General features: G+C 47.3%; 1 protein-coding gene across 11 annotated transcripts in view; it reads left to right on the forward strand.

Moving 5' to 3' along the window:
• The window catches only part of LOC142571609 (sodium-driven chloride bicarbonate exchanger-like), a 255889-nt gene that overhangs the window by 165893 nt on the left and 63645 nt on the right, over nucleotides 1-26351 (forward strand). For all 11 annotated transcript variants that reach the window (XM_075680117.1, XM_075680116.1, XM_075680118.1 and 8 more), the window contains exons 2-3: nucleotides 21462-21568; nucleotides 22797-22940. In XM_075680117.1, the coding sequence (XP_075536232.1) occupies nucleotides 21484-21568; nucleotides 22797-22940 (229 nt within the window). In that variant the 5' untranslated portion in view covers nucleotides 21462-21483. The remainder of the gene's footprint in view (nucleotides 1-21461; nucleotides 21569-22796; nucleotides 22941-26351) is intronic.

The raw sequence follows: 26351 nt of genomic DNA on the forward strand, positions 1-26351 counted from the left end.
TAATCTCCGTAGTTGTTGGCTTCGCACAAAAACTCAAAAGCCTTACGAAGGAGCCCAGCCAGTGGCTGTCCTAAGTCTATTTTTCTTTCTGAACACCACCCAGCCTTCTGACCTCCCTAATGGGCCGCGAATGTTGCGCCACAACAGCGTGGCGCAACGTCGTTCCCTTCTGTTGTGTCTGAAACCGCGAGCTCACCTTCCATTCATGTTTAATGCAACGCAGGCTCTTGCGCAAATGCGCAACTGCCTTTCTCCTCACGATGCCACCTAGATAAGAGATAACCTGCGCTCTTTAACAACAACACCTAGATAACACAGGCCTGTTTACTCCGATGCATGACGTCACGCTACCTGGCCCGAAATTTCCATTGACAAGGCTGGTGTGATGAAAGCGGTGACGTCAAAATTACTGTTGCCTAGTCGGGAGCATCCCCATTTGATTCTATGGTAGTTAGGCGAGGTAACATAACGTCATGGATCGGAGTGAAAGGCCTTGTCCAATCTAGGTGGTGGTGTCTTTACGCCGTGACCGTGACGTTAAGGGGGAAGCCTGAAAGCATATGCATACATAACAATCTGGAACACGCCCTGCACGCTCGTTTTGCTTTTCCAAAGCACGATGTTCAGCGGGAGCTTCGACCTTTCCCGGTTACGTCATAGTCGGTGTGCGTAGGTCTTGTGTTATCTATGAGATGTCGAGGCGTCACAATCGCACAGACGTGACGTGTTGCTGCTGATTTGGCATCGGGCGCAGCTACGCCGAGTCGTTTGTTAGCCCATAAATGCGCGCGCTGTTAGTGAATGCGCGCCCTTTTGGCGAAGGTTTTCAGCTTAAGCACACGAGCTTTGCTTGTTATGTGCATGCAGTCTAACGCCGAACTGTGTTTGTTATTTCGCGCGAAATACCATTGCGCGCATAAGCTTTTCACAGCGAAGGTCCCGCAAATACCACAAAATGTCCATCACGTATACAGTGTGAATAGCCGGCTGCGGACTGCGCGAGCATCCGCAGCAGCGGCATCTGCTGATATAGGTTCTGTTACGGCTGCTGCCGGTTGTTACGGGGACGGGCTTTCGGCGACCTTCAACAGCGTCTGCTTGGAGCTCCGGTGAGGATCCTGCAGGGAAGACGAGATGATGTAAAAAACAAATAACAGAAGTTTGATACATCGTTACGGGTGACGGTGCGCGCCAAGAGAAAAATTACAAACACGTTCAGCGTGCGTGCTTCTGCAAGCATGGGTAGAGAAGACCTCTTTGTGGTGTCTCGCCATCCTTTTTATCCCCTAGACCATCCGGGCAACCTCATTCTTTCTTTCTACCTGGTGGAGGACATTGTCAGCACGCTGGTCAACCCACACAGAGGAATACGGAGAAAACCATGCACTCACTGGTGTAGATGTGGGGAGCGTAGACACGTCGGGTCAACACACTGGTCAACCCACACACCGAGAATTCTGACCACTCCCTAGCGTAGAGAAGTTGAACGTCGTTCGAAGGAGGGTAGGATTTGCACTGGTGCATAACCCCGCCGCACACACCCGACGAACAAATATTTTCATGTTGCCGAGCGTGACGACTAGGCATGTCGAGTTTCAGGCGCTTGGCATCCGTTTCCTTCATCGCCGCACACAGTGAACCGTAACAGTTCCATATCTGTTCTATAACGCATAATCATGCACGGTCTTATTGCCGCGTCAGCTTATAATTCCTTTCGCGAAAGTCGGTGACCAAATCGGTCGGTTGACCAGTGGGATTCACAGTGTACGCGTGCGTTCTCTCGAACCAAGGGTTTCTCTTTTTTTCCCCTTTTTCCCTGTATATGTCTTCCCGCGACTCCACTATGAACTAAATCGGACAAACGAGAGCGTTGGTCGCTCGGGCTCGTTAGGGAGCCTGAATGCATGTTATACAGGCTACCTAGGCCGCGTTTTGTTTTCCAAACGCTGCGGTCGATGAGACGACGACTTTTCGCCGCTGCTTTTGCACGCAAGCGGCACCGCGCTGCCCGATTTTCCTTGCCTCACTCAATGCGCTCCGGCGCAAGAAGCCAAAGAAACGCTCCAGCGAGTACCCATTAGTCGTGACCGGGACGATCCTGTCTCGTGATCGTACTCTCGTTGATCGACCGTGCTTCGCGTGCGTCGTTCAGCCATGGCAGTTGGCGCGCCGTTCGCTTGTCTGTTTGATCCCGCTATCCCATAGCCGATTCGACGCGCAGAACTCAAGAGCCCTGAGAGAACGAAGTTTAAAAAAAAAAAAAAGGAAAGATGTCTGGCTAAATATAGCTGGCGCGGTTCTGTGGGCGTATATCTTTTCCCTCTTCATGAATATTTGCCGGCCGCCGGCGTGTTCGAAGATCTGTAATGTAAGGTTCTGCGATGCCAATCTTCGGCAACGCCTGCAGAACGCCCATTGTCTATGGACAGAGCACGTGTGCCCCCCCGGTGTGTCGTGGGTGCAGAAATAGCTATCGGCCGTTGACTTTGCGAAGAGTATTTCGGAACTGGAAAGAAAATAATAAAATGATACGTTTTTCAGACCCGCTGCCGTCGTCATGTGTGCATCGGAAGCGAGCAGGTGCTGCCCCTGGCGTATTCGCTTCGGGTTGTGTCATCTCCAGCGAGATGCATCCGATCGGCTTTCATTTCGGCACCTGGACGAGCGAAATTACCTGGGGACGTCGTTTGACTTCCTTTCCTTTTTCCCCTTCGTATTGGAACCATATATAGGGCTATTCGTGCAAGCTCAATCCTCTGATTTTTAACGCAATAGCGTTAAGGGCCCCGTGTAGCAGAAAATCTGGCGTCGGCTTCCAATGTCGGACGTCGTTACGGCAAATAATATTTTCGAACCACCCATGCCCAGACCCTCCATGTGGCACAAGCAAGGTACAGAACTAATTGAATTTCTCAAGCTAAAATACGCAGAAAAATTGCAAAGTACAACTTACACACAAGCTAGGCATAATAGCGTCGGATTGTAATTTGACTATACGAGAAAACATATTTCTGTTACGCGGAAACTCAAAGAAGCCCCTCAAAGAAGACCGGCCACGGCGTCTGCCATTTGCGCGCGCCGGCGCGTGACTATCTCGGGGGCCATGGAGCGGTGCGCCCGGTTCCTTGCAGTACCTCCATATGGCGCTCGCCTCCGCCGCATCGCGGCCCACGCAAGAGGCCGCGTTTCTACCAGAAATCCCGCCTTCGTACATAGCGTTTGTGACCAGCGTTTTCCAGTAAACATTACGGTTACGTACGCTCCAGTTGCCGGGAAGCGTGAGGAGCAGTCAGGGATCTTTGAATGCTTTCGCCTTCCACGCCTAAAGGCGAAGCTTAAGAAGAAGCTTTAGCTCGGGCCCAACTCCGACGCAGCCTATTCAAATACATGTAAAACGCAAAAACGCGTTTCTGAGATAACCCCTGGACCGAGTCTAATGAAATTTGCTGAATTTGAAAGAGAAAGTTAAATTCTAGCGACTGTTGAAATGGGATTTCGATTTATGGCCTGAACTTTGTTAAAAGCATTTTCAAAAATTGGAAAGTTCGAAAAAAAATAGACACACGAAGTTTATAAATTAATAACTCTGCATCAAGAAGAGATATCGCGATTCTGTAAACGGCCTCCATTATATCATTCAAAGCGGACAAACTATATATGTCAATTTATATAGTAGATGAATTTGTTACGTTGTGTACAAGGGTTTTGCAAAAGTTGTATTTACACATTACTAAATTTTTTAAGGATCATGCGTAACATGTCAATTTTGTCCGCTTTAGATGTACTATGATATGCGATTCTCAGAATTGTGATACCATTTTTCATTGCTGAGATACGGAGTTGTAAAGGAGTTGTAAACTCCATAGTTTCGTTTCCTGAATATTTGCGATTTTCGCCAATTTTTAGTAAAAAAATTGACAACATAAATCGAAAATTCGAAACCAACAGTCACTAGATTTTAGGTTTTTCTTTTAAATGCAACAAACCTCGTGAAATTCGATGGAATGGTTGCCGAGAAAAACGAATTCTCCTTTTGCATGTATTTAGATAGGAGCACCCCAGCTAAAGCTTCCTCTTAAGCGTCCTCCATCTTTCTTTAATATGAATTTGGCCAGCGATGTAATCAGCGGTTCGAAGTTGCTGATTGGATGGAGGAACGCGCCCGGCGTTCTCGTTAATAGGGCTGCCATATACCGCTCGCCTATAAACGTGATGTGGCCACGTACGTTGCGACGAAATGTTCAATCAGTATGCAGGCGCGGTTTGTATTTCGCTTTTTTGTTTTGTTTTTCTTAGGCACTCACGATTGTAACCTGATCATATTGACGACGAAAACGTCAGTAAAGCCGAGTAATGTCTGCACAAATTTTGAGGGGCATTTCTGTAAAAGAGGAGCTTCTCTTGCACTACATTGTTGGAGAGAGAGAGAGAGAGGAAGGAGGGAGAGGGATAGAGAGGGAGGAAGAACAGGAAAGGCGGTGGGGGAAAGGGAATAGAAATAGGGAAAAAAGGGAGAAAGTAAGCACTGAGTGCGTGTGGGAAGGACACTATACACCAGGAACACTATAAACGGTTTCTTAAGCCGGTGCACTTCAAGCATTGCACTAGTGCACGAATCGCTTTTCGTGCCAGTTGACGAGTGTGGCCACGGTCCGAGTACCTTTGACTCGGTGAACGGTCGTCAGTCCAGTCACATTGTTGGAAGTGACCAATTGAAGTGTGCAGGTAGAAAGCGAAATTGCCCCCCTCCCCCCTCTACCGCCCTTTTGTTTTTCACGAGTAGAGGACATCGAAAGCGTTTAGGATCTTGGAGCTTGGTGTGGGAGGCGCTTCCTCGATACGCAGCTCTATTTGCGTGTTCTCGAAATTCTTGGCAATTGGAGCTGTGTATTTAGTGCCGACCTTTCCTGCTTAGGAATGCATTACATCACTTTGCTGCAAAATACAATTTTCAAAAAGTACAACCTCTTCTCATTCTTAAAGCAGGCCAAGCACCTTCATGATGCGTGTATTCTGAATGAAGGTCATGCAATTCACTCAGCGCTGTCTAGTCGCAAGCATAAGCGCGTGTGTGTTCAGTCCTCAATAAATGAAACGAGCCAAACGCGAGCAGTTGACGTTCGGTAAGTGCCAGATTCTGTTAAACGTACCGTATGTGCGTTCTTCGGAAGATGGTGAAATGTGCCATCACGCCCCGTCCCCTCAAACCTCTCCTCTTAAAGCATAAATATAAGCGAAAAGTTCCTGAGCACACTTACTGGGTGCATTCAATATGTACCGAAAGCCACTCGACCGTAAACCCCATGCGATAATTAAGGGATCAGTCCCACACTCTCTCCTTCCAATTTGAAAAAAAGATTTCCTCCGAGCTAATAACTACCGTTGTATTCATTTCATTTATACGGTAATTCAGCTCGTAAATAATTTCTCTGAACAAGAAGCAGTATGGTACCAATTACAGGGTTACTTCTTATCGCGCAAGATGCCTTTTCACGAGACGGGCATACCCTTTGCTTTCGTCTTCGTGTGCGGAGTCAGGTTGCGCCCTGGTTTATGCGGCCTGGAAATCTTGCGCGTACGACTTTCGGGTCACGTGCGCACGCTTTGCACCAGCTGCCAGGCATGCGCACTCCGTATTGCTGTGACCCTTGACCTACGAGGCTGGCAGCCGCGTCGGCAGTTCGCGCCATCGCAACCGCTTCGCTACGCGTGCTCGCGTATAACCTCCGACATTGATGCAGATGCGAGTATCGTGCCGCTGGTGGAAAAAAACGGGACTGAGGTACACCTAGTGTTCGTTACACGGCCGGCAACGCGTGCAACTCCTATTTGCATATACCGATGTTATTTCACTCTATAGGCGGACACTAGGCGCTTGGACATACCAAAGGTCCTTTGAAGCTTAGGAGCGTAGAGCTTTTAAAGGAACAATTGTTCAATGGGCACGTGTCAGTGCTATACGGTCTCCAGATGGTCTCCGCTGAAGCTTTTAAAAGAGACCGCAAGATATTATAAAACGCAAAAGTGACGAGAAACGAAAAAGCTACCGCGCACAGAAAAAAAAAAAAGAAAGATCGAGGACACTTCGATGCGTAGCAGCCGATAACCAAATAGCACATTATTTTATTTATTTATTTCAAAATACCTTCAAGCCCCGTGAGGAGCACTGAGTAAGGGGGGCATCACTGCAAGACAGTTGTATACGTCACAAAGCTGAGCAAAAATCAACAAGATGAACAAGATGCGGTAGCGAACGGAACGTCGGATAAATTTTATCCCACACATTGCTCGCGCACATAATCGAATATCGTGTAAAATAAGTGTGGTTTAAATCATGAAAGAGAGAAAGGAAAAAATATGCGCGACGTTACACAGGTATACAGAACATGGCATACAGCGTGGCGTTACGTAGACATACAGAACATGACATATAGAATGGCACATTTTTAGGACAGAAAATGCAGGTTCAGGAGTTGCCTAAATTTATATCTGTCCATTTGCGTGACAGTGCTCTCAGGAAGGGAATTCCACAAGCGGATGGCTCGACAAATCAAATGCATCCGCGTTTCCGTAGATGCGATTGAAACCACTTATTATTCAGTCGTCAGGATAGGCAACTTGCATGTCCCAGCAGCAAAGGCGATGACTTCATTTGATGAACATATTTACGGAGCAAGGACTACAATGCCACGTCACGACGACTACTTAGTGCATGAAGCGAAAGGTCAACTTTGATTTGAGTTATGCTTGACTACCTATTGTAATTGTGAGAAATGAATAGACTAGATTGGTTTTGGATGGCTTCAAACATGCACATTAAATATTCATGATGAGGAGACCGTACCGGGGATGCGAACTCGAGCTGCGGACGCACGAAAGTCAGGAAGGCTAACGTGCGGATGTTAGACGGGGATTTACGTAGGTTGCGACGAATGTACCGTAGTGTTTTTGAAGCATTAGCCCATATGGTTGTTGCATGAGAGGCCCAGGAAAGATTTGCTGCGAGATTAACTCCTAGATATTTGTACAGCGAAGCTTCCGATACTGGATCCGCATTTATATAACAAGAAAAACATGGGTTGAAGTGTTTGCGTGTGAAAGTCATTACTTTGCATTGAGATGAATTAAGTGTCATTTGCCAGGTGTTGCACCAGTCGCTAATGCGTTGAAGGTCCCTCGAAGAATAAGGTGATCCTAAAAGCTGGTAATTGGTCGGTTTATAATACAATCATCGGCAAAAAGTTCGCGTGCAAGAGGATATGTTATAGGGCAAGGCCTAATACACTGCCCTGCGGTACACCGGAAGTTACGTAGGCGAGGGGTGATGTAACATTATTCATGACTATAAATTGCTGACGATTAGTTAGGAAGTTACGCATCCAAGATAGCGTTAAACAGCGTAATTTGAGAGCAGTTAATTTGGAAGTTAAACGGCAGTGAGCTACACGGTCGAAAGCCTTAGAAAAGTTGAGAAGGGTGCAGTCTGTTTGAAGGTTCATGTGAGAATGTACGTTAGTAGTGAACTCTAGTAACTCTGTCTCGCATGATCAACCTTTCCTGAAGCCGTGCTGGCTAGTGAAGAAAAAAATGTTTGATTCAATATGTTCATATATATATGAGATGTCATAACGTGCTCGAGCATTTTGCAGCATATCCTTCTAAATGAAATTGGACGGTAGTTTTCAGGGGAATTCTCGCTGCCACTTTTGTACACAGGCACCACTGTGAAAGGTAAAGAAGCATATACGGCCATTGTCTCAAATTATCAAGGGAAGGTGCAAGATGCTATCACTATTTTTATCAAGGACCCCATGCTGGCGGAACAAGTGGCAATTGCTCTAGCCATCAGGAGTAATAAGTGGGCCTGCATTTATAGTGATTCGAAATCCGCTATAAAGTGTTTTGATAAAGGCTACGTAGCTGGTGTTGCAGCTAAACTTTTTGAAAACATTGGGATTATGAGAACTGAAATTCGATGGTTTCCTGCGCATATGTGAAAAGTGGACGAGACTCGGATAAACCTCAATGAGGTTGCTCATGACTTGGCACGAGGGCTTGCTAACCGTGACAGTCACAACCGAGCCGTTCACCATCAAGCCAGGGAATCTAGAGATCATTTAATAACATACAATGACATTACCAAACACTACTATTTAGGGCGCAGGCAATTCTTATTGCCACATTCAAAAGTGAACAGGGCTCAGGCAGTCTCACTGCGCTTATTGCAAACAGGTACATATCCCACACCGTACACCATTAATACAATATATCCAGAGAGGGAGATTTAGATGGACTGCAACGATTGTAATGGCATCATTGGAATCAGACATATGTTGGCGGGGTGTCCCGCGACTCTCCCCAACCTCGTTGAAGAATGGACACAGTGGGAGAAAAGGATTCAAAGCCCATTGTTTCAGGACCAACTAAGGGCCGTCCAGAGGACTCATGATGTCGCTGAAAGGCTTGGCCTGACAGTGCCAACGTGGGAGCGGCCCGCCTTGACTTAAGAAGTCGAGCCTCCGTACCTCATTAAAAATAAATGTTTTCACACACACACACACCACTTTAGCGATTTTCCAATCAGAGGGAAGCTGACCTGATGATAATGACTGGTGTACAATATGGTGCAAGGTTTTGCTAGTTATCGAAGTTTCATTTTCTCAGACTTCAGCGTTAATATTATCGATGCCTCAAGAGATAGATATTTTAGGGTTATTAATAAGAAATGCGATCCAATCTACTGTAATATTGATGGGTTCCATGTAGTGGCAGTCTAAATCAGTGACTTCAGGAATGAGTGAAGGGTCTTTATTTAGATTATACCATAGGTTATACCTGTCACAAGCCGTGGGCAAGCCTGTGCAGTTCGCATTCGTGTGTACCGTTTCTTCTTGTTCCTTAGCCGTCGAAGTTAGTAGGTGAACCATGGGTTCGTTTTATCACCTGTTATTTTGATTAGCAGGATATACTTTTATGCTAATGCGCAGATTTTTTCCTTGAAAAGAAACCAGTTTTCCTTAGCTGACCGAGCAGAAAATGAAGGTAGTAAAGTGTGAGAAAGAAACGTCTCAAGTTCCTCGTTTATTTTGTTGTAGTCGCCTTTGTTATAGTCACGGATAGTTATCTTAGTAGTAGATTGCAAGGGGGCATTAAGAACAAGTTGAAGCAACTTATGATCACTAAAGCCTTCTAAGTAAGTTACTTCACCAAATGTTTCAGGGGCGCTAGTAAGAAATAGCGTTAAGCACGAGGCCGCGGGATCGAATCCCGGTCACGGCGGCCGCATTTCGATAGGGACGAAATGCGAAAACACCTGTTTACCTAGATTTAGGTCCGCCTTAAAGAACCCGAGGTGATCCAAATTCCCGGAGTCCCTCACTACGGCGTGCTTCTTAATGAGATCGTGATTTTGGCACGTAGGACCCCACAATTTAATTTTTTAATAGTCTAGCGTTAAAGAAATATCGTTGACGACCGACAGGATGATGATAGTTTATTCCAATCAGTCAGTGGAAATTTGAACTTTAAATTCTAAGGAGACAAATGATATCAGCCTGACAGATATTAATTCATTTTGTAATTCTATTGCGCAATTCAATGAGAAAGCACTGGTTCGAAACGGGAGGGCGATATCAGACTCCAATTAACACTTTGTGGTTAGGGGTTAGGCATTCCACCCATACGATCTCCGTACACGAACAGTGTTAATAACATCTGATGTAATTGTTCTTTTGAAGCCCAAGCATACGCCACCATTTCTTTTTCTGATGCGGTCACCTACATGTTAAAAAAATTATCGAGTGGGAAAAGAGAGAGAGAGAGAGAAAATAATGCAGAGAAAGGCAGGGAGGTTAACCAGAGGTAGTTCCGGTTGGCTACCCTGCGCAGGGGGAAGGGTTAAGAGGGATAAAAAGAGAAACAGAGTAGAAGGGGGACATAGAAAGAAAGGGAGACAAGCACGAACAAAGCGCGTACACTACAGAGCGGTAGGGGGCGGCATTCTTAGAGTCTGTCGTGAAGCCCCGCATACCGCAGGGACCTTAATAACGCGAGTAAGGCCTTCAACGCGGTTGTTTCGGAACATTGGCCTAAAGCTTTTAGTTCTGAAAGTGGACGATTGTCCAACTGGTCCAGTACTCTGCACATCACTTGTCTCTCAGCACTGTATCGCGGGCAGACACAGATAATGTGTGCGAGCGTCTCGTCGATGTTACATGTGTCGCACTTGGGTCTGTTGGCCATTCCTATGAGGAAAGCATAGGCGTTTGTAAAGGCAACGCCTAGCCACAGACGGTAGAGCATGGTCTGTTCACGTCGTGGTAATCCAGGCGGGAGGTGCATCCGTATGTCCGGAGACAATGAACGCAACCGACACATCGTGAAAACATTTGAGTCCCACAGGGGCAAAGTACACTCACGGGACATCAATCGCAGCTGAGCCGCAGCGTCTGTTCGAGTGGGAAGATTTCATTATCGGTTATGCATGATGTAGCCACGCTTCAGTGAGAACAACAGTATCAGAATTACAGTCGTCAAGAAAGGGGACAACATGTCCGCACTTGGGTAGCAGGCTTCTAATATTTGTGAATGATAGTGATAATGATGGCGCAGTTGTAAGCGACTCAGACCTTGGACAGTTCGGATTGCGCGGTATGGTTTGTAGCTGTCTGCTACAAATAACTACGGGGAGGGGGGAGGGGGTATTCTGTAAGAGTTCACCTAGTGGACATGTCCATTTCGCCTGCTGCTGAAGTTATGATTGGCTGGGGTATGCGTCAGAAGGAGGCAGGCACTCCACCCAATCAGCACTTCAGCAGCAGACGAAATGAACATGTCCATTAGGTGGGCTTTTACACAATACCCCCTCCCCCCACACACTCCATTTTACTGGTGTTGTCCAAAACATAATTTGCATCCTCAATGCGCAGTCGCTCAGTAGAACGGCTAATAGTCTGGCTTTTCCTTCAGCAAATGCAATCAAAAGTGTCTTCTTGCTTCTCATGTAGTTAGTGAAAAATCTTCATGGATAGAGAAAGAAACTACACCCTTTAAGTTCTCGTGCGGACTATACCCCCCCCCCCCCTCATGCCCCCTTTGTCTTCAAAAAAAAAAAAAAAAAGGTCATTTTAGCTACAGCAGGCCTTTTCTTGTCTTGCGCATACTTTCCTAACCTATGGACTCTTCGAACTGAGCAGTCGACATATCGATGCGCAATTTTTCGGAGCAAAATTTAATAACATTTTGTTCTGAAGCAGCCCAGTCTTCTTTAGCTTTGTCTTCTAATTAAAAAAAAAAAGATCAGGTTAGATCGCCTCATTCGGTTTTCCGCTTCGTCGCATCTAGAAGTTTTTTTATTCAGCCGATTAAACACGTCTCGCAATGTTCCGATACACGATTCAGAATCGGCAGCCGGCTGAGACGGGATAGGTGTCTTTAACGTCGCTATCTTTGTTTTTAGTAATTTAATGTCTTTCACGGTGGCTGCGCGTCATTCTTTCGCGTGTTTCAAGCCCTCGCGCAGAGCCTTTTCATTATCTTCATGCTTGCGGACGGTTTCAAATGCAGCCGCCCGCCCCTCTTGGGAATTTTTGAAATCGGCCAGCATAGCTTTGACTGTGTCCTCCAACTTATTCTTTCCAAGGCAGCAGCAAAGAAGCATCTGCTTCAGCCTTGTACATAGGTCCGGGATTTTGCACAACGTCGCCCGCGAGGACAAATAATAGCTCAAACAAGGCAATACATATTTTCTACAAATATGCGACCGACCGTTTCAACGCGCCAGTGTACTCTGTCGGCCACGACACCACTGGGATACAATAATCACTAGTTTTAACAGAAGGCAGCACCTTCAAGATAACTAACATGCGATAACGGCATTCGTAACCAAAGCATACTTGAAGTGATGTCGTGTTCGAAGCGAACGATGGCTGGCTGGTCTTTAAATCCTCCGCCGGCTGCGTCGAATGTAGTCGTAGTGGTCCCGTGTTGCCAGACGAGCAGTGGGGCGGGTGTCCATGCTTGGCGTTGCGTTAGTCGCCGCCGGACAGGCAGGAAGTGGGCCAGTTTCACCGTGCTGGTAGGGCCTAAGAATTCTGGAGTAGAAAGACCGTGTCGTGACAACAATCTGAAATAACGGCATTCGTACGGAAGGAATACTTGAAGTGGTGTCGTGCCTAGAGATGTAAAATTTCATGAAATTTTGAGGGGCGCGAGAAAGAAAGCTGGCTTCTTTCAAGTTTCTTTTTTCCAGAAAAATACGGAAAATTAACAAAAAGGAAAGATAATCGCGCACAGAGCTATGAAAAACCCGACACATTTATTTCTCTAACACTGAAAAGAATGCAATTGTTACATTACTGGATCACCAAAGTCCCAGCAGAGCTTCCGGTTTCAAAATCTAGGCACGATTTCACATCCAAGCATCGAGACCGACATTTGTATCTGTGCCCGATTCATTTCCGCCTGACGCGTCAATGCTTCGCTGTGCAGCGGACGAAGCCTTCCGCGCACAATTTTTCGCCCCCGAAATTTTCAGTTTCTTTTTTTCGACCGCTTACATCTCCAGTCGTGCTCCGCGGCGCCCATGTTGCGCCGATGCTGCTGCAGGAGAAAGGCCGTGCCGGCGCTGATTGTGAATGTGATCATGATTGTGAATGTCACGACGGCGTTCGGTGCTTGGAAACTTCTATAATACAGTGAAACTTGTTTCTAACAGGTAAAAAGTTGAACTTCCGCATTTGTACAGAATTTCCTTTTCTTTTGCCGGACGCCCTCTAGGCTCAAGAGTATTCAAAGGACAAACGCGGGCTCCTTCGACTCAAAGCATAGAACTATTGTATGAAACTTTATGACTCAACGCTTCTTTCGAGTATAGGCCTCCTTTGATGAGCCCGTGTGACAGTGCGCGTCCTCCCTTGAAGTTTAAAGGACCTTTGGTTCAATTAAGGACTTTGAAAGTGCCCGTGTGACTGGGGCGTCGCCCGGTATCGGCGACTGACCGCGAACATGCCATCATCAACATTACCATCGGTTCATCATCATCATCATCACCACCACCACCACCACCACCACCACCACCACCACCACCACCACCACCACCACCACCACCACCACCACCACCACCACAGAGGCTGGGACTCTAGTGAACACGTGTTTGAAAGCTCGAGAAAAACGTGTGTCAGCACGTACGTGTTTGCAGCGCGTAGGAACTTGTCACTGCGAAGTATAAACAAACAAAGTAAACGCGTATAGAAAGCGTGTCGTATACCAAGATATGCAGATTCGTCGGCTGCCATGACGCGAGTCGGCCGCTAGTCGTTAACGGGTCGACACGAGGACACGTTGGCGCAGAAACTTGGGTTTTGCGATTCGGTAGCGACAGGCCCATAGGTGCGTCCCTTGTCAGCCACTTCGCGTCGACCGCCCCGTCGTGTTTGTTCCGGTGCCACGACGAGAAGCTGTCTTGCTGCCTCGGTCGTGACTTGCGGGTTTGGCAGACGAGCCGCGTTTACCCCCTTTGCCGGAACGCCTGCTTACGTGACCGTGCTGGGACGCTGAATGTCGTTCGCCTGCTCACACGTTCAGCAAGATGGGGCACCCTCTTCGTGCAGGGAACGCCCCTTGTTGCATGGGCTGAATGAGGCAGCCAACATAAACGAGTAAAAGAAGCTTTGCGGGCGAGACCGCATTTCGTGCGCTATACATGGCGAGGCAGCTGACTTCCTCCTCCACAGCCGTCCTGCAGGTCTGCGCTTCTGACCTACACAGGCAGGGCATGGAGCGCACTGTATATATACACGAGTGCACTGCGCGTGCCCGCCTGTTGCTCCCATTAAGCCCAGGAAGACGGAGAAGACAGCCGGTCTTGAAGTCTAGGCTGTTTCTTGGCGCACGTTTTGTATCCATTCATTCCAAGAGAGAGGGAATATGGGTTATTAGGGGCAAGGAAAGCCCGTTGTACTTGGCTGTTACTTCGCAAATGAAGGCGAGCAAAATATTTACCGACAAAAACATACACGTATACTTGTACAATATACGTGCGTAGGAGCGGGCACTTTCCGCCCAAAATCTCGCCCCCCCCCCCATTGTTTTTTTTTTATTTATTTTCGTCATCGCAGGAAAGACGCACTCAGGCTTGCGCACGCGCTCCCTAACGACGTCCGCAGTCAGCGTCTTGGGGCTGGGCGTGGTTGCGGCAACCGCCGCTTTCCTTTTTTTTTAATATTCTGGACGCTGTTCTTCCCGTTGGTTCTTCTTTCGGCGCGGTTTCCTCTCGAATCCCCTCGTCACCATTTCTGACGCGCATTGCGCCACGTTTGGAACACGCAGCTGCCAGTGCGCTGCGCAGTGTTGAGATTCAGAGAGTAGCCGTTCAGTGCGCTTTAGTACGAAGACAGCGTGTGTGCGCGTGTGCCTTTGAACATATTACTTACGAACTTGCACACTGCACTAATTAAACGTGCCGCGCTAATTAACGTATTATCGAAGATCGATCACCAAAGAGAGAGAGAGAAAAGGACAGACAGGGCAACGTTACTAGACGGGGATGTTAACCATGGCCGCGCCAGGTGGTATTACCAAATATTTTTTTTTTTGTAGAAGCGTTCTTTGTATGGTACTGGATTGGCTACATGCGGGTATACCCGCCGCGGTAGCGCAATAACTACATATGGCGTTGCGCTGCTGAGCTCGAGGTCGCAGGTTCGATCCCGGCAGCATTTCGATTATGGCGAAATGCAAAAGCGCTGGTGTACTAATACTAAGGCGCACGTTAAGGAAGATCAAAATTAATCCCCGCCACGGCATGCCTCATAATCAGATCGTAGTTTTTGCACGTAGAGCCCCAGGTTTGAATGCCGCGGCGCGCCGCGTTTTCCTTCGGAATTAACTCGGCGAAGTGTACGTATACAATAGAACAGAAAGAAAAGAATTGTTACAGTATGCGGTGCTTCTCTCTCGCTTTGGAGTTCTGCAATGAAATAGTCTTGGCGCGAGTTAATTGGTTCATCTGCAATACGCACACACACAAACGCACACACGCACACACACACACGCACACACACACGCACACACACACACCACACTACGAGGTTAAGTGCTTTCCTTCTGCGTTTTCTTGCGTGTCCTCAGTACAGATTCGGTATTTGAGACTTGACGTTGAAGCTGTGCGTTGTACACGCGCGACACTCAGTATGCGAGCCGGCACATGGCGCTTCGTTTCCCAGCTGCTCGCTGCAGCCGTTTCCTGTGAAGTGCCGGCGTGTTTTCTTCTTCGCTCTGCGGCAGATAAGGGGGAGCCGCGCGTTTTTTCCGTCAACGAAGGCGCAGAACTGGCGGTACAGCGCGGTCCGGGGACGTCACGTGAGAAGAGCCACCCGAGGCGAGGCAGGCCACGTGCGCGGAGGTCGCGTGAGGCACGTCCGCTGGCAAGGAGCCGAAATACTGCTTCCAGGACCGCGTCATCAAAGGTGTCGGACTCGAGCCTAAAACGGGGCGTGCTCGTAATCGATCGCAGTGCCTCGAGCAGCTGCTTGCTGCAGTTGGTTATGCATAAGACGAAACGCGCGTCGGTAGCGGCACGCCTGCGACCCTATAGCGCTACATGTTTATTTCCATCTTTTTTTTTCTTTCTTTTTTTTGCGCGCTATGGGCGCCAAAGTCTGACGGTTCTTACCTTATACCCGTATCTCGGCGTCAGTCAGCCGTGGGAACAAATCCTGCCGAAGGGAGCCGCGATCCGACGACGTGCAGACACCGATAAGGTGTCCGTCTGCACGCCGGCTTCCGGGCATGGTTGAAAATGAACGAAAGATGCGAGGAGGTGGGCGTATCCTACGGGGTGAGCAGGAGGGATGTGGCGAGAAACGTGTGCAGCTGAGCTAGTCGGCTGTGCCCCGCGGCACTTCTGTACGTAATTGGTGCTGCTTATTCACTCTTATTGTTACGTAGAATAGTACCCGATCAAAATAGAAAGAAAATGGTTTCGGGGAAAGGGACGCCGGGTCCAATAAAGAAAGATAAAGGCATGTACAGTATGTTCACGACCGCTAATAAAGCTAGAGTATAGTTAAACGAGTGCAGTGCCACATGTAAAATCGTAGCTGCTCATTTGAAGAGTTCATGTCTAGTGCATGGGGTATATACTATATTGATTAATAACGTGTTGTATAACACGTGCCTTGTTTACCTTTAAGCGTGTGCACCTACAAATTTAATTATATAATGTACCCTCTACCGTTAGTCATGTAATTTGGAAGCTGATAAAAAGAAATAAGAAACGAGAGAGTTCAGTAAATAAATAACGTTTTCGGGCGGGGATGCGGAAGTGTATGTGTCGGACCGCATGAGCTTTGCCAAATAATAGTAAAAAATATTTTTAAAAAAATGTTGGGAATCGATGTTATGCGAAGTATTGTGCAGGTAGGTAGGTACCTGGCTATCCATAATTGTTTGGGATTCGGCAAAGCGATGCCAGAGCGACCAACGTGTTTGTGTATGTGTGTAGTTGCGTGTGTGAGTCGCGAACGTACGTGTGTGTGTGACGTGGTGTATGAAGACGACCGCACGACGACGACCGCGTTGAAGACGATCGTATGGCGACGACGGCAACACTTCCCATAGACACACACCGGCCGTTCGACGCGAGCTTATACGACATGGTGATTGTTGGGTTCTACATGGATAGTGCACGAAGGCATAAGCGAGAGAAACGCGGATTGTGACGTCATCACGAGATGTATATGCGGAAACGACGATGACATTTGTACTCCCGCGAAGAAACGTTAAAACATGATTAAATTTTGTGATCATGAAGTCCGTACAACGTTGCACAGTTTCTACGTAGCGTTAGCTGCTGCGAGGAAAGTACTGGGGAACGTGGGCTGGTCCCGGAGAAAGTCAGGAATGTGGCACGCCACGCACGCGCGGACTGTTTCAATGAGCTAGCTGGTTTTGGAACAGGTAAAGTGTAAGTGATGATCGCGGGTTAGAGCACCGAGCTGCTGTGCTCGATATCAGAGGTTAAATTCGTGAGTCGGTCACTTTTTTTATTATTTTATTAAAGCCAGGCCAGACAGGAACCTACCTATACCGCAAAGTGCCAAGAATGAGGCTAATAATGTTTCGCATTAATACGCCTGCAGATCCAACGCACATCTTCGAATCCATGTGAAGCGAAGCTTTCCTGCATGAAGCGGGTAATCAAATGCTATAAATTTTCCCACTTAACTCGTGCGTCTTTGACGTAAAGGAAAATGGAGCGCGCAGATGCTCTCTCGCGCTACGCACGCTATATGACGCACGACACGATCATCTCAAGGAGCTTGTTGGCGCTGGCAACGAAAGTAGTTTGATTATGGCCTAATGGTTGATGATCCGTGTGTGTGCAATAAGAATGGATGAGAGAGAGAGAGAGAGATTGGCCTTATAGTTGGAGCATGGAGTTGCTGTGATGGGGGACCGAGGTTCGATACCGCCATCGGGCACGTAATTTTTTTTTCTTTTAAGCGTGAACTATTCGGCAAGACAGCAGGTGGCAGCCACAATCGGGAAAATCCGGGAGGGCTTGCCAAGAAGGCTTCGCTCCGAAAGACGAGAACATGGCCGCCTCACACACGCACACACAGGCACGCATGCACGAAAACTAACTTCCTCATATGCAGTCGATCCGGTCTTTGTAGCCCGCCGCGGTCGCTGTTGCTGCGTGGAGGCGATGCGGCCCTCACTGTATAAAGGGTGACCTGAGCGCGACGTCAGGGGCGGCTTCGCCGTTATACCACGTCACATTTTGAGCGCCGTCCGTACGCGTGCGTCCGCTTCAAATGCAAAGCCTGTTTATCCACTTCGGCGTTTTCGCTGCTTTTCTTTCCGGTTGGCGCGTAATCGCCGCAGAGATGTCGCCGAGAGTGCAGCTGCTCGTCGCGACCGGCCTTAGCGGCCTCGCCGCTTTCTGAGTGGAAGGGAGATTAGACGCGCGCGTGATCGGTGTACGGACGGAGAGACGAGCTTCTCGGGACGCGCGGCGACGCCTCGATCTGGCAGCGGGCTTCCGCTCGAGAATCGGGAGTACACTCGCCCGCGTCGAACTGCGAGTGAGATGGGCACGATCACGCGCTGCGCTGGTACGGCTGGTACCGCTTACCGGCGTGAAGAGGGCGCACGCGGGAGAACGTGGTGAAACCGGCGAAAGGACGCCGCAGCACAAGAAGCTCTACGCTCGTCAAGGACTGCGCTCGAGGCGCCGCCACGTACACGGTAAAATAATTTACACCCTTAAACGTAAAAAAAGGGTGTAAATGTGTCTATAACTCACACCCTTAGGGTGTGATTTATACAACGGACACCCGAGGGTTGTGTGTTATAGACACATTTACACCCTTTTTCACTTTTAGGGTTGTTAATTATTTTAGAGTGTACCTGTCGAAAGTGGGACTACACCCGGGTCTGTGCTCCACACCATAGATCCTTGTTAAATTTCATCGGGCACAGCGAACTATTCATGTGTACAGGGTGACCCAGCTAAGTTTAGCCAGAGCTTTAAGATATGCAAATGCCGGGCAGCTGGACAGAACAAAGGTAATGCTATTTGCCGTTACTTGGAGATACTCAAACAATTTTTTTCATTCCGCCCAATTAGATAATCAGTCCTAATTAATTGATCAACTTCTCAAATATTATAATTGTATGCGGAGTGTCAGTGACAACGTTGTAGAGCGACACGAAAAACTCCCGATACAGCTTTCTTGATACGTGCTACGTAAAAGTGTTTTTTTCCGAGCGTGAAAAAAGTCCGCAAATGCACGCAAAATTGCCGTGCGACTGGCCGCTTGAGGCACTATGCGTGCATTCGCGGGCTTCTTTCACGCTCGGAAAAACACTCTTATGTAGCACGTATTGAGCAACAGAAAGTTGTATCGGGAGTTTTTCGTGTCGCTCTACAACGTTGTCATTGACACTTTGCATATAATTATATATAATATTGGAGAAGTTGATCAATTAATTAGGACTGATTATCTAATTGGGCGGAATGAAAAAAAAATATAGTTTGAGTATCTCCAACTGACGGCAAACAGCATTGCCTTTGTTCTGTCCAGCTGCGCGGCATTTGCATATTCTTAAACTCTGGCTGAAGTTAGCTGGGACTAACTGTGTAACGTATATGCACCAAACGTTTTATGCCGCAGGGCAAGCTTTGTAATAATGAACAAAAATAAAAGCTTAACGCGGTACACAGGCTGCAGGTAATTACGAGTGACTTGTTTTCTACCAAGCCAAATGAAGCACATGCGCAGAAGCTTTTGGTAATGTCACACTAACTGATCGAACCGCGTTATCGAGAAACTCGCATCACTTGCTGTCAAGAGAAGCGAAGAGAAACGCATTTAGGGACCTGATAGGTTTTCGAGATTTCTTTTTCGCGTTTTGCTCTTTCGATTTCTCTTTTCGTGAGTACGCGGAGTGCACCCGTGCCGTTTACGCGGTTCGAATGCTCGAGCATGCTATATCGAAGGTGACAAACACACGTTGGACGAGGCTGTACTATTTTGGTTTGATGTTGCTGAATATGTTTGCCTATCGTTTGGCCCCTTGAAAACAGCGCAATATGGACGCGCTTAGGTCCAAGCGGAATCGAGTGATAGAGCTTGTGCATTGGCCACGCTTTTTCAGGCGCTCCTTAGTTTCTTGTTCAAGCCACGACGGGCGGCCTGTGCTCTGCTCCGTGTTTCTCACGCCGCTGCATAAAACAGAGCCGTAACTTGCGGCTTTTCGAGGCGCTGCACACACTTACCAACAGCTACGTGTTCGATGCGATATATTCCGGAATGGAAAGGCGGCCTTACGGTGTGCGGCCTGCGTCACGGATCTCACGCGCGCAGCTTGTATCTTAAATTGAGAGCTCGAGAGGAACTCGGGCCAACACGCCCACAAATATGAGCTCGACATCGCGGTTGCCGGGCCACTGCGGCCTTCTTAATTCTTGTAACGGCAGTTCAGGCGGAGCTGCTCGCTTTGTCGCCAATGCATCGCTCACGCGTTTGCCCATTCCGGTGACAGGAACGGCTGTGGCACGGCAACTTCAACTCGATCGGCCGCGGACTTTGGCGCTGAGGCGTGGTCCCCAAAGAGCCGTAGAAAATAGCGCCTCTTCCTCTTCGCGGACTTTACCGACTCTCGATTGCATCTTTTGTGGCTACAACTGCCAACCGGACTTCTCCATCGCGATATATATTTAGTGTGTGTAGGTTGTGGCTGGGCGTCGCTTCCGCCAGCGTTCACTCTTTGTCGGATTGGCTGACGGTGAGGCGTGCAACATTTCCGCTGAAGTGCCACGGGGAAAACCAGTTCGGAATATATATATATATATATATATATATATATATATATATATATATATATATATATATATATATATATATATATATATATATATATATATATATATATATCAGCTCGGCATGCCCGCATTTCTCGTGCCGCCGCGCTGTCCGCTGCAGTTCCGTAAACCATGCTATGTTGAGCTCAGATATTGGGTTTATGGCCGAAAGCTAAATCCACCTGATGCCATTATCCCTGCTTGCTACTGGCTAGGTATTGTTTCTCTTCTCTGAAAAAAAAAAAAAAGAGACATATTTTTGCATTATTTTCTGTCAACGAAAAATGTAAGTGTCATTTACGTATTACGGATGGCCTATGCTTCTAGTAGACGGGTGGCTACACCTTGTTCTTCTTAGTATGATTCACGCGACATCTGCTCGTGACGTCAGAGATTACGGCGGTTAGTAGTAGCTGGCACTCGATTAAGCTGGCGTTTTGTGCGTGAAATTTAAATGAAAATGTGTACGTGGGCGCGTACGCGGCACAAGGAACAGCACGCATATAATTTTTTCACCCTTTCCGTGCAGCACCGGTGAGTCTTTGCACCAAATTAATTTGTGCTGCTTAACTCAAACGATCATAGGCCGGTTTGAACCGCTATTTTTTCGCTCCAGATTGAGCTGAACTTAAAATAAAGCGTTTTCGCCGAACCGGAGCGAAAAAGCTGTGTACACTATAGACTGCAGCACGCATCCTAAACTCCATGGCAGCGCAGAAACATCGTAGGTAAAGTTTCGATTTCAGTTTCCAGAAGAACGGCGCCAAACGCGACGTCGGGTCACGCAGTAGTGCACGTAAAATGGGCTAACGAAACGAGTTCGAAGTTGTTTCGTTTTGGAAGCTGTTGTACCAAGTATGCACTGCAAGGCGCCGTTTCGTTCTTTCTTTTTCTGTTTCTTAAAGGAATGAACTACATTCCATAGTTGTCGTGATACGGGATGGATAAACTACGTGACCGCAGGAAAGAAATAGGGCGCGGGAAAGTTGACACAATAACTTTGCGTAGCTGCAGCAGTGCAGTGATCGTCCGTATATCAGAAGCTGCTTTGTAATAAGTTGTGTAATGACCCGTCACCTCTTCTGCGCAGACCGTGGCAGAAGCAGAAGAAGATGGAGATGGGAAACCAGGACGAAGCTCCCAAGGACCCGGGAGCCCTGACCTCTCACCCAAGCTACACGGACAAGGACTTTGAAGGTGAGCGTGGGACTGATCGAGTACCATATAATGAATGCTTATCTTGGACGGCGCGCGCTTCAACGCTCCCGATAAGCTGCTGAATTTTGTTTTAAAAAACTCAGTGCCCATCCACTCTGTGAAGAAGGATGACCCGCGAAGCTGTGTATGTGGGCCCCTTAATGGCGAATTGCACCTCCGCCGCGGGTCGGCCCGGCATATTGCACTATCTTCGGGATCGGTCCACGTATGGGGAGTGCTTAACGCCTGCTTCACCTCCGCTGCGGGACAGCCCCGCATTGCACTATCTTCGGGATCGGCCCACGTATGGGAAGTGCTTAACGCCTGCTTTATCTCCGCTGCGGGTCGGGCCGGTATTGCACTATCTTCGGAATCGGCTCACGTATGGGGGGTTTCTGCTTACCACGTCAATGACACGAAAATTTCCTTGGGAGGTAGAGGTATACAGCTTCGCAGTAAAAAACGAATTTTCAAGATGCTGGCAACTGGCATGCGCTGCTGCTCCTCTTGCCCACATCATGACGTCGGGCAAGCCAGCCCTGTCTAAGGGATCCGCTCGAGCGCACGGATTTGGAGTGCGCACACCATTTGACAAACGGGCAGATTGCCCACGCACTAGAATGCACTGTACAAATTTTACTGAGATCCCCCCACTCTCTGTGTAAGTTGGACACCAAAATTTTTATCTGCGGGACATTACATATGTAAGATGCGTTGCTTAAGTAACATTGACTTTTGTGTGTATGTGTGTGTAAATTGCACCACATTCTCTTTCATACCTTATTTCCGCGACAAGACTTGTTTTATTGCATGCTTGCTTTTGCCAGAGTTAACATATAGTGTAGCTATTAACCTCTTACATATAAAAAGGAGAGAGAGAAATAAAGGTATGGGGCGAAAACACCTAATTAGAACTATGTCTGTCCTAGTGTCATGTGAAGCTTTATCATCCAGGTTTATAGTCATTTGCAAAGTCACGTCTTAATAGTATGTGATCTGAAACTATCGTTTACAAGTTTTGAAATACCCTTTTCCAAAAAAAAAAAAAAAAGCAAAGGAAAGAAAATGTGCCCCAAAATATATTGGTTTATTTTCACTTAGTACCTTGTCTAAACGGGCTCCTTCACATATTGTGTGACTTCACATGTTGCCGCGGTCAGCCGCACTTTTGTGTTTTTGACGTCTCTTACCCGCGGCGATGTGGCGCGATGTCGATTGTGAACCGCAGGTCACCGAGCTCACACGGTGTATGTTGGGTTGCACGTGCCTGGTTACCGCCGGCGCGGCCACCGCAGGCACCACCGGCACCACCACAAGAATGGTCACGCCCGCAAGGACGAAGGCGCCGCCGGCGACGGCAACCACCGATCAGGTAAGTTCATCGCTCGGCTGCAATGCTCGGTGCAGTGTTTAACCTGGAGTTACAGCATGTGCTACCAAAGGTAGCAATTTACACTAAACTCTAGGGTCAAACTGGAATGCAGTGCCGACAACTCCCGAAGCCAGTTTCCCGTAACTCGCATAAAAGATTGCCCTAGGTTTCCCTAGATATTCTTGCAAATGTTAGTTGTTCAGCCTGCAAATATAATTTCTATAACGAAAAAATTTCATTTGTGCTATGCAAATACGCTGGAAATCTTGTAGTTTAAATTTAATTGAACCTTTGAATTTATATAGAGAGGCTCAAAATATTCACGTAATGAACTCGCGGGGCTCAAGCTGAAATGATGCTGCAGTGCAAGTTGTAATGCCAACGACAGAGTCTTTTACTTGAAGTCATATTCACAGAATATGTAAACACTTTGTTGCTGTCCAAAGTTGTTTTGCACCTAGACCAAAGTGCCAAGGTTACACGGAACCTTATTCGAATTGTACAGAAGATGGACACTGGACTCACCATACAGAATGTAACAGTGTCACAACAGTGTGCCACTTCAAGACACAAATGTGAAAGGTGTGAAGGATTTTTCTGAATGCCGTGTACTGACATAGCACCACAACATGTATGCGCGCGCTTACGTGTCATTTCTTGTGAAGCACGAAGCTACGTGTCTATTTTTTACCTTTCCTCCAAAGCGAAACCCCCCCCAAGCACATGACCACTGGGATTCTCTCCAACGCTGCTCTGCCTATGGGCAGTTCCCAGTGATTTTAGTATACACATGTGTATTCCACTGTTTAGTGGTACGACTGCAGTGTCATGCTCGGTGCTAGGTATATGTGTCCACTTAGAGCCTGATTATTATTCAGAGCATACATTGGCAGCCCCGTTAAAGTGGTATGAATGACAAAATTGCAGTAGCACTACTTCGTTACATGGCCTAGCATCCACACACTGTCATTTACTGGGTGAAGTGCATTCACAGCGCTGTTTTCCGATCAATAGTAATAGTTCACGTGCTAATGCGAAGGTAATTTGCAAGTGACTGAAGTCAAAACTCACCGCCACATCAGTGGTTTTGCTGTTTCAGTGTCCTGGCATGAAATTTCCTAAGATTTAGATTTGTTTCCCTATTTCCCTAGAAAACACAAAAATCCCTAGATCTAGGAAAATTTCTCCAGAGTTGGCAGCACTGCTGGAATCACGACCGGCTTTAAAGCCGGTCGTGGCTGGAATGGGCCGACGTTGGCCACCGCTCGTCTGAGTCCAAAAACAGTGCGGGTGGCGAGGGGGTGCTGGCTATGCGGGCCACACGGGCCACCCGAAGTGCTTTACCATCGGTTGGGAGCATTTCAGTGGTACCTTGGCCGATAGGCAGCATGGCGCCATAGCGATCGGTGGTGAAAAAATTTCACTGGAATAAAAGAAGGAACTATTCTAACTAAGCTCTCATTTACCTCTCCCTCTCTGAATGATCGGAGCTGAAAGCACTGAAATTGTGAAATGGCTTATAGAGGCTTTTGATTATAAATGTAAATGTGGCCTGTGGACAGGAGTTTCTGGCTATCACATAACTTTGCAGAGCAGCTAAGTTGTACAACTTCGGCACTAATAAATACATCAGTTTGATATTATGTTGCAACCACCAGTAAAATCAATATTTTTTAACGAAGATGCTTTAGTGTCCTAACTCTGCAGCGCCCACCCCCATTCACATCTTCTTATACGTTACACCAGTGGCATAGCCAGAAATATTTTTCGGTGGGTGGAGGGAGGGCACCCTCTTGACCGGGGCAGGAACGAATGAAGGAGGGAGGAACGGTGCAGGGTATACTGCATACTAATACAGAAATTCCAGGGAGGGGAAGGAGCGGAGGCATGTGCCCAGTGTGTCACCCCCTGGCTACGCCACTGTCTTGCGCAATTCAATGCAGAAATGCATGCTTGTTGACTGATACAATTTTTTACCGTTCTTTAAAGTTTGTGCAAGAAATCTGACAGACAGGAAAGACATTGGGAAAGACAGACAGGAAGGAAGCTTTCTAGCACCTTCTCTGTGTCTGATTTCTTGCATAAACGTTTTAACTGCAGGAAGTAAATTATGGTGCATTATTATGTTGCAGCCTCCAGAAGCTTTCATCAAATGCACTAGGGTGTCACTAGGTATGAGAACCATCACTGGTTGATTTGAATGGTTAAGCTGAAGCCATTGTTGGTAATCGACAAAAAGAAACAAAACAAGAAAAGTGGCTGTGCATGGTTTCTTATGACTGGACAAAAGTCACAATTAAGTGTCATTTGCTGGACTGGTCTTGATTGAGCATGTTTCCAATGACAAAATGAGATTAATAGTGAGATGGGAGGAAGTGAAGGCGGCTGCATTTGGAGAAAGTGTCATAGAGTCTACCCCATTTATGTATCACATGGCTATGGTAGAATCAGCATGTCGATACGTTTGTAGCATGTCCAACTTTCTTGCACACATGGTCGAGCAAAAGTACAGAGAAGCTGAACTTTGCTGCAGCCTAGGCACGCAGGTGAAAATGGCTGTGGCACATTTCTCATTTCTGTGCTATAGACCTACACTTGTGAAGAAATTCATTTCTTCTTTCTTTTCCTTTTTCCTTTTTGTGGTAGCCATGGCTTGTGTACTTATGCTTAAAGGTACATTAAATATGAGCTGTTGCACCTCGTGTATTTTGCAACCGATCAGTTTTGCTCTGCCAGTGTCTAGTGCTTGCATCAAGGCACTCGGCTACTATTTTCATTTCTCTCAGTTCTAAGGCTCCAATTGTGTGCGAATGGCGCTGGCTATTAAATCTCATCTAGAGTCACTTATCTGAGGGCAGGAAGTTCAAGGGACTCAATTGGGGCGGAGGGGGGTGCGGGCAGTGAGAGTTCATGGGGGCAACTGAAAGGGGAGCCTGCAAATAGATGGGATCTGGTTGATTTCTTTTGACTTGTGCGTTTGGCGATTGGGACCACATAGAAAGTAGCCTCTCCCAACTAGACTGCTGTATGCGGGTGTGAGGTGGCTATTTGAACCACACAGGGCTACTGCTCATGCAGTCTCACGAGAATGTCAGTTTTCTCTGATTGGATGCACAATCTGTGCTTTGTGTGAAGGATTCTAATCTAAAGATGTCAACCGTGGCATCCTAAAGGTTAAATGAAACTGATGGTTTCTAGCCCATAAGAGTAGGCTAATGTTTTGCGAGTTTGCTTGCGAAGTTGAACACAATGCCATACAATCTTATTTGCGCAATCGTGGTATGGAAAGGCAGGTGTACAACACACAGACATAAAAACAAAAAGGACAACACAAACTCCTGACTGTCAATTGAAAGACTGCGTAGTAGTGGAAAAAAAAAGTAAGACAGAAGACTTCTCTGTGCATATTCA

Source organism: Dermacentor variabilis, chromosome 2 (genome assembly GCF_050947875.1).
Source record: "Dermacentor variabilis isolate Ectoservices chromosome 2, ASM5094787v1, whole genome shotgun sequence".
NCBI lineage: Eukaryota > Metazoa > Arthropoda > Arachnida > Ixodida > Ixodidae > Dermacentor > Dermacentor variabilis.